The 13,357-nt window shown below is 40.4% G+C and overlaps 1 protein-coding gene across 1 annotated transcript in view; it reads right to left on the reverse strand.

The window, feature by feature from the left end:
• Positions 1 to 7,493: 7,493 nt before the first annotated feature.
• Positions 7,494 to 13,357, reverse strand: part of Shc4 (SHC adaptor protein 4) — a 115,725-nt gene continuing 109,861 nt past the window's right edge. The window contains exon 12 of the mRNA XM_008831785.2: positions 7,494 to 9,267. Coding sequence (XP_008830007.1) covers positions 9,112 to 9,267 — 156 coding nt within the window. The 3' untranslated portion in view covers positions 7,494 to 9,111. The remainder of the gene's footprint in view (positions 9,268 to 13,357) is intronic.

Raw genomic sequence — 13,357 nt, forward strand, 5'->3', positions numbered from 1 at the left:
CTCTCTGTGACCCCTTCATGCTTTCAACACCAGAACCATGCAGGAGACTCTTACACATTATCAAGTCCTGCTTCCAGCTAGAGATGGAGGCTTGGGTCCCCTCTGTGTGATGACCCTGAGGAAATACCTCCCAGACGACTCCACCACAGTGATGCTGGTCTCTTGTTACTTACAGCTGATTTTTCAGCCCCAGCTAACCAGCATCAGTTGTCCCAGTAAAGCAAAGGTTTTATTTCAGGTTCCGGTCTCTTCTTAATCACAGCTGATTCTTCAGCCCCAGCAGACCAGAACCCACAGATTCTCAATTCAAAATATCACACAAAGAGCCCTAATAGTCTCTGCCTCCCTTTGAAGCTCATAAGCCAGACCTCCATTGTTCACAACTCTTTCAGCATAACCTTTCCAAGCTCCACAGCAACGAACTCTAAGCACTCAATGGCTTTTCCAGCCCAAAGTTCCAAACACTTCCACAATCCTCCCCAAAACAACTGGGTCAGGTCTGCCACAGCAGTACCCGACTCTTGGTACCAATTTCTGTCCTAGTTTGTTTCTTCATTGCTGTTACAAAATATTCTGACCAATAACAACTTGGGGAGGAAAGGGTTTATTTAGCTTACATCTCCCGGGTAACAGTTCATCAGGGAGCCCAAGGTAGGAACTCAGGGCAGAAACCTGGAGGCAGGAGCTGGAGCACAGGACATGGAGGAATGCTGCTTACTGGCTTGCTCCCTGGCTCGTGCTCAGCCTGCTTTCTTATGCAACACAGGCCCACCTGCCCAGGAGTGGCATCATCAAAAAGATGCCCCACAGACATGGCCATAGGCCAGTCCAATGGAGGCAATTCCCCACTTGAGGCTCCTTCAACCCAGGTGTGTCAAGTTGACATTAAAGCTATCCACCACACTGCCAAAACCAATCCACAGACTCAATACAATTTCTATTAAAATTCCAACAGCATAAAAATAAAAAAGATATTAAAATTCATATAGAAGTACAGAAGACCCTGGATAGCCAAAGCAATCCTGAACAAAAAGAATATTGCTGGATGTATCACCATTCCTGATTCCAAATTATATTACAAACTCATAGTAATAAAAATAACATGACACAGGCATAAAAACAGACATGTAGATCAATAGATAGTATAAAAGATCCAGATACAAACTCACACCACTACAGCCACCTGCTTTTTTACAAAGATGCAAAAATCTGTCATTGAAGAAAAAGACAACATCTTCAAGAAATTGTACTGGGGAAACTGGATATCCCCATAGGTAGAAGAATGAAACTAAATGCCTGTGTCTTACCCTGTACAAAGATAAACTCCAAATGGATCAAAGACCTTAATGTAAGACCTGAAACTCTGAAACTTCTAGAGGAAATGTACAGAAAACATTTCAAAACATGGTCACAGGCAATGACTTTCTCAAGAGGAACAGTTGTTCAAGAAATATCAACAATTGACAAATGGGACTTATAGAATTATGAAGCTTCTGCTCAGCAAAGGAAATAGTTAATTGCATGAAGAGACAGTCTACAGAAGGGGAGAAAAATTTTTGCTAGGTATATACTGATAGAGGATTAATACCTACGTATACAAAGAACTAAAGAACCGAAACACTAAGAAAATAGCCAATCTGAAATTGAGCTATGCAACTGAACAGAGAGTTCTCAAATGAAAAGAAATAGAAATAGTTAACAAACATTTTTAAAGTGTTCAACATCCCTAACCATCAAGAAAATACAAATCAAAAATACTTTGAGATTACATCTCACTCCAGTTAGAATGGATTGCCATTATCAAGAAAACAAATGCTAATAAATGCTGGTGTAGGTGTAGGAAAGGAGAATCATTATACATTGTTGGTAGTAGTTTAAAGTTGTGCAGCCACTATGGAAGTCACTGTGGAAGCTTTTCAAAAAGCTAACATGAGAACAACCATATGATCCAGCTATACCACTCCCAGACACATACCCAAAGGGCTCTATGACAGAGATACCTATACACACCCATGGTCATTGCTGCCCTATTCACAACAGCTAGAAAATGGAATCAGCCCAGATGTCCATCAACTGATGAATGGGTATGAAATTGTGGAACATTTGCACAATGGAACTCTTTTCTACATTAAAGGAAAATGAGATTGTGAAATTTTCAGGAAAAAGAACTGGAAAATATTATATTGAGTGAGGTTTCCCAGACCCAGCAAGACAAACACCTTATGTTTGCTCTAATATGCAAGTGTCAGACTTAAATTTTTAGATTTCTGTATTGAAATAGAAGTGTCTAGAGGAAGGAAGCAAGAAAGGAGCCATGAGGGGTGGGGAGGGGGAGAAATCTGAAGCAGGGAATAGTACAGCATGTATAATATAGTAGAACGGGGAAAGGCTAAGGGAGGAAAGGTTTAAGTGAGGATGGGGGTAGAAGATAGGGGAATGGGGAAAACGTTAGCCAAAACTAAGGACGATATGAAAAAGCCATATAGAAACCTACTTGGTTTTTAAACAGGAACTTGAAAGGAGGTACTCTGCATGGATAGATAGCTCTGCTCCCAGAAGTCATAGATTTTTAAACCAAAATTCCAGTGCCAGGTGTAGGATGCTTCAGTACAAGCTGTTGGCCAGGGAGCCCCTCGGAGGTTCCCGAAACACTGCAAGCTATTGTCATTGTTCTTGGCTGTCCACCAGAACTACATGATAAGACCCTGTTGGTGAAGACAGCACATACTTTGGCTACAGGATAGAAATATATCAAGCTGGAACTAAGTTGGACGCTTCCTCCCTGCTAGCTAGCTTTCATAGCATTGAAAAGTGCTATGCAGGCTAGCCGGGGAGAAAAGCCATCAATGATCACACCCAGCTGTATACCCTGAGTGCTACAATGCTGAACTGCTTAGAAGATATGCCCACTGGTACAATAGCTGCATGAATGTTCCAGGGGTAACCAGCCCCCCTTGATTATATTTGAGGGCTGCTGCACAAGAGGAAATACATGCTTGATACCGTAGACCTAGTCAAAAGCCTGTGGCCAAGGCTGTCACAGACCCTATGTGAACTCTACTCATATTTTGCTAAATGGACATTGTTCCATATGGAAAATGATCCATGAGAGTTGTGTGTTCAGGTTCACTGATTTCAATGGTTGAGTTTATTATGTATGCAGCAAGTGGGAGGAAAATAATTAAAATAGCAAGCAGCAGAAACATAGTAGAGTATCAGCTCAGACACATACACCATCCATGTGCGTGCTGGGAATAGGGTCCTCTACAAGAGCAGCCAGCGCTCTTAAAATGCTGAATCATCTCTCCAGCCCCTGGAAATAAATATTTAAATAAATTCCTAAAGGTAAAACATGAATGCTTATGAAAAGAATTCCTATCCTGCTCAAGTTCCTTCTCATAGAATCTGCTCCTGCCCACCCCCAGCCATCATCACACATACCCAGTCCTGATCACACTTGATTAGATTAGGAAGAGCACCAGACTCAATAATGCCCTTTCCAGAACACTGAAACAGGACTTCATGACACTAAGGTGTGCTCATTCAGAAGAGAAACGGGCTCTTCTGTGTCTCAGGAAATAGGCAACTTGTGTGGCTATGTGCTGTGTATGGTAGAGCCTGAGAGCCACAGGTCACCTGGCTCCTGTACCTTACAAAGTGTAACAGGTCATCTTCTCTTTGGAGTCAGTGATGCCTGAACCTTAATATACATTTTGAACAAAGAGGATGAATACTGTTTCCTCCAAATTCATGTGCACCTGGAATGTAACTTTACTTTAGCAGTGTCTTGCAGAAGTAACTAGATAGCATGAGGTTATACTGGATTACAGTAATCCTGAATCTAATGCTTGATGTCTTAGACTAAAAGAGACCACAGACACACAAAAAAGACAGCTATGTGAAGATTAAGGCAGGGACTAGTTATGTTGCCACAAACCAAGGAATACCTAGGACCCCCGATTTAAGTAAAGACTTTTCTCTTGAGTTTTAGAGAGCTCGTGATCCTGCCAACACCCTAATTTCACATTTCTAACTTCTAGAACTGTGAGGGAATAAGATGCTGTTGTGTTAAGCCACTTTGTGATACTCTGCTATGGTCCTAGGAAATTAACATATGTGGCTTGTTTCTTGCAATCGAACACGCATGACTAAGATGCCTTTGTACTGACAAAACATATTTGAAAGATTTAGACCAGTGATTCTCCAAATAGGGCCAGTGGAGAGTATGTCACTGGGAGTGGGCTTAGAGAGTTCTTAAGCCTTGTGGGATTTCCAGTTGGCTCTACATCCTGTGACTGCTTCAAGATGTAAGCACTCGGCTTTCTACTCTGCCCACCTCTGCCGCCCTGCCTCTGAGCCATGGTGGACTCTTGCCCCTTTAGAATACGGACTCTTGCCCCTTTAGAACCAAAGGCTAAATAAACTTTTCCTTCTATAAGTTGCCTTGGCCATGGTTTCTTATCACAGCAACAGAAAAGTAACTAATATGCCAGTCTTGGGTGTGGTTAGTCATTCTAACAGGGAGCAGTGATTCATCATTGCGGTTTTCAGGTGTATTTCTCAACAGGCTAACAATGAATATATTCTGTGTTGTCTATATGCTATTTGTATGTCTTCTTTAGTGGAATATCTGTTCATATGTTTTGTATATTTTCTAATTGAATTTGTGTGCAGGTATAGGTGTGTATACATGTGTGCAGGTGCATGTGTACATGTGTGCATGTGGAGGCAAGAGGTCAATGCTGAGTGTCTTCCTTAATTGCGCTCCACCTTATTTTGGGGACAGAGTCTCTCACTGAACTTGGAACTCAGTGACTCAGCTAGACTGGCTGGCCAGCAAAGCACAGGGCTCCTCCCATCTCCAGCTCCCTAGCACCAGAATTATAGGTGCATGCTGCATCATCAGCTTTTTAAAAAATATGGATGCTGAGGATCCAAACTGAGGTCTTCATGCTTATGTGGCAAGTATTTTACTGACTGAGTCATCTCCCAGTCAGTCCCCTAGTTAGATTTTTTTTTACCTGTGAAGTTTTGAGCATTTTATCTATCTATATTCTAGATATTTGTTTTCTCTCAGTATATGGTTTGCAAATATTTCCTCCCTGCCCATAGCTTATCTTTTACCCTATCATCAGAGTCTCATAGAATAAAAATTTATAATGTATATATCTCAGTTTGGGGGAAATTGGCATCTTTATTAAGTGTGATATTCCAGTCCATGACCATGGTGTGTCTCTCCATCTGCTTATTTGATGTCTTTCAGCAATGTTCTATAGTTCTTGAAGTTAGACTACATGCATTTTGCTAAATGTACATATGTTTGTTTATTGAGTAACTGCAAGCAACTAGTATTGCTTTTTAAAATTTTGGTGTCTCTGTGTCATTGTTGGTACGTAGACATACAACTGAATTCTGTGTTTATCTTGTGTTTGCCATTCTGAGCTTTGATAAACTCAGAAGTTCTAGGAATTTTATTGAGTTTTTTGTTTTGTTTTTGCTGTTTTGGTGTTTTTGTGCATGGACAATCATGTCATCTGCAAGTAGAGGCAGTCTTACCTCTTTCCTGTTTTCTTATGTTGTTTTTTCCTTTCCTTGTCTTAAGTTTATAGTGCTGAGTAGAACTTTAATAATAAAGATTGAGATTGTGCTATGATTCATATGTATGTAACTGAATAATTCTTATTCTTCTGAAAATTAGCTTTGCTTTACTGATTCACCCAAGCTGATGTTTTCAAAGCTTGATACTTTTTAAAGTCCTCCATACTGGATGTGTTCCAATTTTACCCTGACAAATTTATGTGAATTCTCTTCTGTCTTCCTGCTACAGTGGCATTGAAGGCCCATTAAGGGAAACCTGTTGCCTCCTGGTCAAAAGTACAGAATCTACCTCTGGGTAAAGACATGCCTTTGTCTCCTTCCTTAATAGTTAATCCAGGGCCAAACATGGTGGCACAGGCCAGCATTCAGGGGGCAAAGACAGGCTGATCTCCATGAGTTCAAGGCCAGCTGTGTCTACACAGCGAGTTCCATGCTGGTCAGGGGTGCATAGTGAGACATAACTTTTCCTTTTTCTTCTCCGTTTCTTTCAGATGCTGGTAGGAGCCTGAGTAATCTTTGGCACTCTGGCTTTTTCCACTCTTTCTCTAAAGCTCCTGTGCCATGTGGCCACTGACCCACCATGAGTCTGACCTTCACATTGGCTTACTCAGCCAGAATGCTTTCTCTTCTTTTCTTCTTCTTTCTCTGGGCAGCTGCCAAGTTTTACAGCTTGTCTGTCCTGGAGTTTTTCTTTTAAAATCTAGTAAAATTGTTCTCCAGCTTCTTTTTAAACCCATTCTTAAATTCTTTTATTAACGAGACTAGGAACTCCAGGGGACCCCATTTTCCCCAGCTATCACTCCTCTATGCTCTGGGAAGCTGACGTTCAAGACCACTCAACACTCTCCCTCAATCTGAATTTGAATTACCTGAGCCAGTTGAGATCCCAGCAGATTACAGACAGAGCAGAAAAAAAACCAGGTTACTAATGCCACTAACCCCATCACTACTGTGTCACCAGGATCAGTTGCAATCCTCCAGAACAGTCCACAGATCCTACCAGCAGCCACACAGCTTTCCTCCAGATTCTTTAACTGCTTCCTCCCTTCTCCCTTTCACTGGGCCCCAGAGTACTACCATCCCCTTGTGGCTTCCCTATCCTTTGCCCATACCTTAAACTCTCCTCAAATTATCCAGTTTGAGTGAGCCATCTGCTTCCTTCCAGGACATTGAGCCATCACATAAATGGTATATTTCCAAGTCCCAAATACCACACAAATATTGTCAGTTGTCACAAAGCAATAATCATTTATTATTTTGTTTTTAGGAAAGTCATTTACAGATGTGTGTAGGCAAATGGAGCTCCACCTTAATATAGGTGAGGATGAGAATGTGAGGTGAAGTAGCATGCAGGCATTTCTTGTGTCGCTTTGTTCTGTGTGAACAGGACCTGTAGTATCTGTAAGCACAGCATTTGCTGATCAAGCTGCTGCACCATGTCAGTGCAAGGCCGACTACCTGTGTACACTGTCCATGTCATTTATGCTCTCTGTATCTGGAACACTCAGTCAGGAGACCACAGTCCTACCCTGTCTGTGATAGAGGGGGTTATATTACCTACAAATTCCTATTACCATGCTAATCCCTTTTATGAAGAAAATGATCAAGACCTAAGGTGGATAGAAAAAAAAAGATGAAAAATACATTATTTTCTAGTTGTGAAGAAGAAAATAAACCTACCTAAGAAACCAGCAGCAGCATAAATAAAGTTGTAAGCTGTTAGGTTAAAAAATATGAGTTCAAGCCTGATATGGTGCATGCTTTAATCCCAGCACTCAGGAGGCAAAGACAGGCAGATCTCTGTGAGAGCAAGGCCAGCCTGATCTACACAGTGAGTTCCAGGCCAGCTGAGGCTACAGGGAGACCCTATCTTAAAAAGACAAAAAAAAAAAAAAAAGAAAGTTCACTGTACTTGGTTTCTGATGACTTCCAAAAAGTAAAACTTACCAAATGTATCTTTTGTATCTACTTGGCCAAACTGAAGTGGAATTAAGAAAGCTGTCCAGAAAACTCAGGACTGAAAACAAACAAACCACATACTCTACAGTAATGATGGCCATAGCTTTATATGTAAAAGGCAAGTAAGGACTAACGCATTTTCTGCTATTCAAAGCAACCCAAATCTACTGCACCAACATTACTTGTTTTCTAATGAAAGGTTTGGAGTCAAACTGTGTGACTGTTGATCTTGGTTATGCCCTTTATTCTTAGAGCACAAACATAGACTAAAAGGGAAATGCTTACATTTTTAACCATAACTACAGACTGCTTGTCAATATTAACCTCTCTAATACAGGAAAAACTTGCTTCATATAGACTCACACTATGTTAAGATGGCAATGAGCCTCTGGATGCACCTAGCTAACCTCCCTCATTTTGCTGTCAAGAAAACTGGAATCATGACACATTTAGCAACCTGCTAAAAGTCACAGTGACAAATAGCCTCTACCTACTGCTTCTTCCACAGTTCTTAATTACACTGCGGGTTTAGCAGTTGGGCTAAATGTGGCAGGTCTTCCCAAGCACTTCACCCCATATTTTTCTCACTTCCGTATTTTGTCTGATCGTACGCAGAAAGGGTGATAAGACACATACAGGTGTTAGACTGGGATCCAGTGGCAGCCAATGAAAAGAAAAGTTTCCTATACTTTAGTTTCTGTACTCTCAGTAAGAATGGAACCAGTGTAGACACTGAATATGATGATACTAGTTTTGTTTGTCACAGTTTGTTCTGTACTCAGGAGCTTTTTAAAATAAAGGCTGGAAGAATGTGACAGAATCAGAAGTGACCAACAGGTTTGTCCTCTTCAGCTTATCACATGTTGCAGATGAATAGCCCAAATACAAAGAATGAAGAACACTGGCCAATGAATTTGGGCCTCGACCTTTTAACCAACAAATGGGTTAGAATAATGAAACAGACCAATACTTTCAGTGGCTTTTGATTCGATCCACTGGCACAGACACAGCCCGAATTCAACGTCAGTATCATATTTAACAATATAGAGGAAAAAGTGATACTAAACAGAAAATGTAATTAAGTCAACACTGTTGATCAAATTGCTTCTTCTTGCTTTTTCAGGAAGGAAAAACCTTTTGGCAAATGGTTCTGCAGTTAGAATATGAAGACACTTAGAATTAATCTCCCCATATGAAAATGTCCCCAGATTATCAAGTTGAAAGGCACATTCCACTGCCCCAGCAGTTCAAGTTGTCTTTAGCATGTGAAATTTGAGTTGTGCTTTTAGCTTTTTATCAATGCAGTGTGACTTTAAAAAGTGACCTCCGTGCACATGTATAACAACTTCTTTTCAAATGGACCAAACTTCATCTTCTGACTTCATTTTCTGAAGATAGGCTATTTGTTCCTTGTTTAGTAAAAGGCCTAGTCTGTAGTGGTCTCAGAAAGACACATTTCAGTTTGTGCTCTGTTCTCTAGAGAAAAGATTTGCCTTGTCTCGGTGTCCTAACACAATATTCTCCCCATACCACTGTGATGGCACTTCAATGTTGTCATTTCTTGGAGTGTGAAAGTCCTGGGTTATTATCCTTTCTTACTGGTTGCTTAAGGTTTACTTCACTTACAGAGGAGATGATTGGCAGACTGTTATCCATATGGTATCTGATAAGGTGGCCAACATCATCAAATACATGATCCTTGGTCCTCACCTGGAAAAGGAAGAACAAATATATTTAGGTTGAATAACAGCAGTTCTTCTGAAAGATGTAAGCAATTGGGGGGAGGCAATATATATCCCCAGTGTAGATATTTTGCTGAATAAAGAAAAGGTGCTTTTCAACTCTGTTTCTTTTCTTTTCTTTTCTTTTCTTTTTTTTTTTTTTTTTTTTTTTTTTTGGGGTGCCCCTGCAGCCCCAGCTGGCCTGGAACTCACTGTGTAGACCAGGCTACCCTTGAACTCACAGAGATCTGCCTGCCTCTGCCTCCCAAGTGCTGGGATTAAAGGCGTGTGCCACTACGCCCGGCTAACTCTATGTTTCTTAGTAAACAATTTTATGGTTACCCATTGTCCTTTCACAGTATTCATCCCTATAAGTTAGGAAAACAGTAAGCACGTAACGAATTCGAATCTGCAGTCAGCCTCTTTGCAGTGCTGTTGCTTGGTATATTCTATCATATTTAACTGATTTGTATGCAGGCGCATTCTCAGGATTATAATTATCTTCCATAGACTAGAATGTTTCACATTACCCCATCTGTATGGAAAGCAGGCCCCTTGGAAAAGCCCTACCCATCTCTCCTCAGAGCCTCAACACAAATCCATCTCCTCCAGTAAGGCTTCTCAGACCTTCCTAACAGGTATTCCTGTCTCCTCCCTGTAAACTACATAAACAGCAGCTGATTCAAAAATATTTGCTACGTGGAATTCACTGCATAGAGAAGGAAATGAATTTTCCCTTCGTGGAATTTCCTCCTAGTATTGTCATATACTTAGCCTATGCATGACAGAAGGCACACCTTACTATCTATTGGGGCTCCTGACCCTGGCTTGGTCACCTGATCATATACATGCTCCCATGTGGACGATAGCTAGGAATCACTCAGGAGACAGAAGGTGTGTAGGTAGAGCACAGTTACTCACATAATTCTGTTAGCACTCCGACAAGGAATTCTTTGGGTTCTGCCTATATATTGGGTTTTAGCATATTGGAATAGCCGACAGAATTTGAATATGAACTATAAATCAGATAATATATTTATAAATATTAAATTTCCTGATTTTGATTATTGTACTAGAGCTGTGAAAGAATGCCCTTAGTTTAGTAAGCACGCAAGACAAAGGACTCAATGACGTCATGTATTCGCAAATGACTCCAACCACACAGAAGTTTTTATCTCTTCCACCTTATTCCCACCCTACCCCAATTCAGCTGACCAGCAGGACCAAATCAGCCCATCGCCCCTCTATATTTCTCCTGCCAATATTGGCTCAGGATTTAGTAGCTTTCTACCCTGAAGAACCCAATTATTTTCACTGTCACTGGTCTTTCCCCCTTTCTCTCATCAATCCTGCACATAGATGTCAAGTTAACCTTCCCAAAACGGAGACCATAAACTAGCTACTTTGGCCAAATGCACCAGATGCTATCCCTTGATAGGGGTTAGATCAGGGTGTTACCTGAGAAGGTGTATAGTATTCTGAACCGAAAATGGAGAGCGTTCATATAAAACTCTGGTTTTATGTCTTCCTTGGAAAAATAAGCCTGGCTCTTCTGGGCTGCCACTCTACATGGTAGCAATGGGTGGAGCTGAGTGGTGACTATCCTAACAGTGGACATATGTTTTTCAGTTCAACAGTCAACCACACCCTGTGCTCACTCCATTATGTGCCCACTTTTACTTCCTTATATATTGGTCAGGCCCTGCAGACATTTGCCTTTGCAACCCCACCCGCATAAGCTTTTTAAAAATTGTGTTATAAAAATCCATAAGATTTACCCTCCTAACAGACTTGATGTGTATAGAACAATATTATTAACTGTAAGCACAATTTTTACAAAGATTCTCTTGACCTTTCTCAAACTGAAACTGTGCTAACTTTAAAACAACTATTTCCTTTTCTCCAAGACTCTGACAACCACCATTCTATGCATCTGACTTCTTAAGATGCCTCATATAAGTGGAGTATGTAGTATTTGTCCTGGGACTGGCTGATCTTTATTTGGCATAAAGTTCTCAACGTCCCTGAGCACATTATAGCATACAATAGGGTTTCTTCTTCACGTGGCTGAACAGCGCATCTTTACCCTTTCATCTCTGAACTTTGAAAGTGTCTCCTGTTCTGGGCTATCGGAAATTTCTCTGCAGTGAACACAGGACTGCAACTCTCTCTTCAAGATCATCGTGATTTCCATTCTTTTAGATAATTACCCAGAAGTAAGGCTACTACTTCATGTGACGGTTAGATTTCTAAATACTTGAGAAACTTTCAAACTGCTTTCCAAAGTGGACGCACAATTTCACATTCGTACCAACAGTGACAGGGCTCCAATTTCCCCATATCTTTGCAAATATTTGTTTTCATTTTCCTTCCTTCCTTCCTTCCTTCCTTCCTTCCTTCCTTCCTCCCTCCCCCCTTCCTTCCTTCCATCTTTTTTCTTTCTTTTTTTAAGATAATGACCATCTTGTTAGATTTGCAGTTATATCTCACAGTGGCTTCAATTCACATTTCTTGATGATTAGAAATATTGAGCATGCGGCCAGCAAGATGGCTCAGCAGGTAAAGGCAGCTACTACCACTCCTGAAGACCCGGGTTCAATTCTGGGACTCACATGGTGAAAGGAAGGAACTGACTCCTGCAACATATCCTCTGACCTCCATAAATGCCATGGTACAGAAGTACACACACACACACACACACACACACACACACACACGCACACATGTCAATAAAATTCGAAAATAAAGACATTATCTTTTCATACATCTGGTGGTCATTTGTATATTTTCTCTTCCCTGGAGAAACGTCTCATCCTACATGTTGGTTTTTTGAGTCACAGGATTTCCTTATGTATTTGGATATTAAATCTTTGTCAAATATGCAGTTTGCAAATGTTCATCTCATTCTGTAGGTTGACTGTTTGCTGTGGAAAAGCATTTTGTTTGATGAAGTCCCACTTTTCTATTTTTGCTTGTTGTTGCTGTGTTCTAGTGATTTTATTTAAGAAGCCATTATTAAGGCTGATCTTATGAAAGTGCTCCTCTATGCTTTCTCCCAGGAGTGTTATAGTTTCACCTCTTACATTTAAGTCTTGGATACATTTTTAGTTGACTTTTGTTTATAATATAAAACTTTTTGCATGTGAACACTAATTTTCACACCCGTTTGGAGACTATCCTTTTCCCACGGTTTAGTTTTAGTTGTGTTAAACATCACTGGACTGCATAAGTGAGCTTATTTCTGTGTCCTCTATACTGTTCCATTAGTCTGGATGTCTATCATCATGTCAGTGCTCTACTGTTTTGATTAATATAGCTCTTTAATGTGTTTTGTGGTTAAAAAAAAAAACTTAAGACCTGTAGCTTTATTATTCCTTCTCCAGACTGTTTTGGTTATTCAGAGTTCTTTGTAGTTTCCTGTGAATTTTAAGATTGGTTTATCTATGTCTATAAAAATGCCATTGTGAATTTTATAAGGATTACAATTGCATTTGTAGTTTGCTTTGGGTGGTATGAACATTTTAACAATATGGTCTTCTAATTCATGAAGATGGGGTATCTTTCCATTTATTTGTATTTGTATTTATTTGTATTTGTAGTTCCTCTTCTTGGTTAAGTTTTATTCTTGGTGCCATTTTAAATGTGATTTTTTTTTTCATTTTCTTTTCAGATAGTTTTTCATTAGTGCTTAGAACCTCAACCAATTTTGCATGTTGTTTTTGCATTTTGTGATGATTTGAATAAGAAATGTCCCCTATAAGCTCACAGAGTTGAACACTTGGTCCCCGATTGGCACTATTTGAGGAGGTTTAAGAGATGCAGCCTTGCTGGAGGAAGTATGTCACTGGAAGCTTTGAGAGTTCATATCCTTGCCCCACTTCCAGTTTGCTCTCTGCTTCCTGTGGATGGATAGAGATGTGATCTCTTAGCTTCCTGCTCCTGCCTCCAATGCCTGTGCCTTGCTGCCATGCCTCACTGCCAGGAAGGATTCATCCCTCTGGAACTGTAAGCCAAAGTAAACTCCTCCTTCTGCAAATTGCTTTGGGTCATGGTACTTTTAAAAAATATATTTTATTATT

This window comes from Nannospalax galili, unplaced genomic scaffold (genome assembly GCF_000622305.1).
Source record: "Nannospalax galili isolate Female #2095 unplaced genomic scaffold, S.galili_v1.0 scaffold735, whole genome shotgun sequence".
Classification (NCBI taxonomy): Eukaryota; Metazoa; Chordata; class Mammalia; order Rodentia; family Spalacidae; genus Nannospalax; species Nannospalax galili.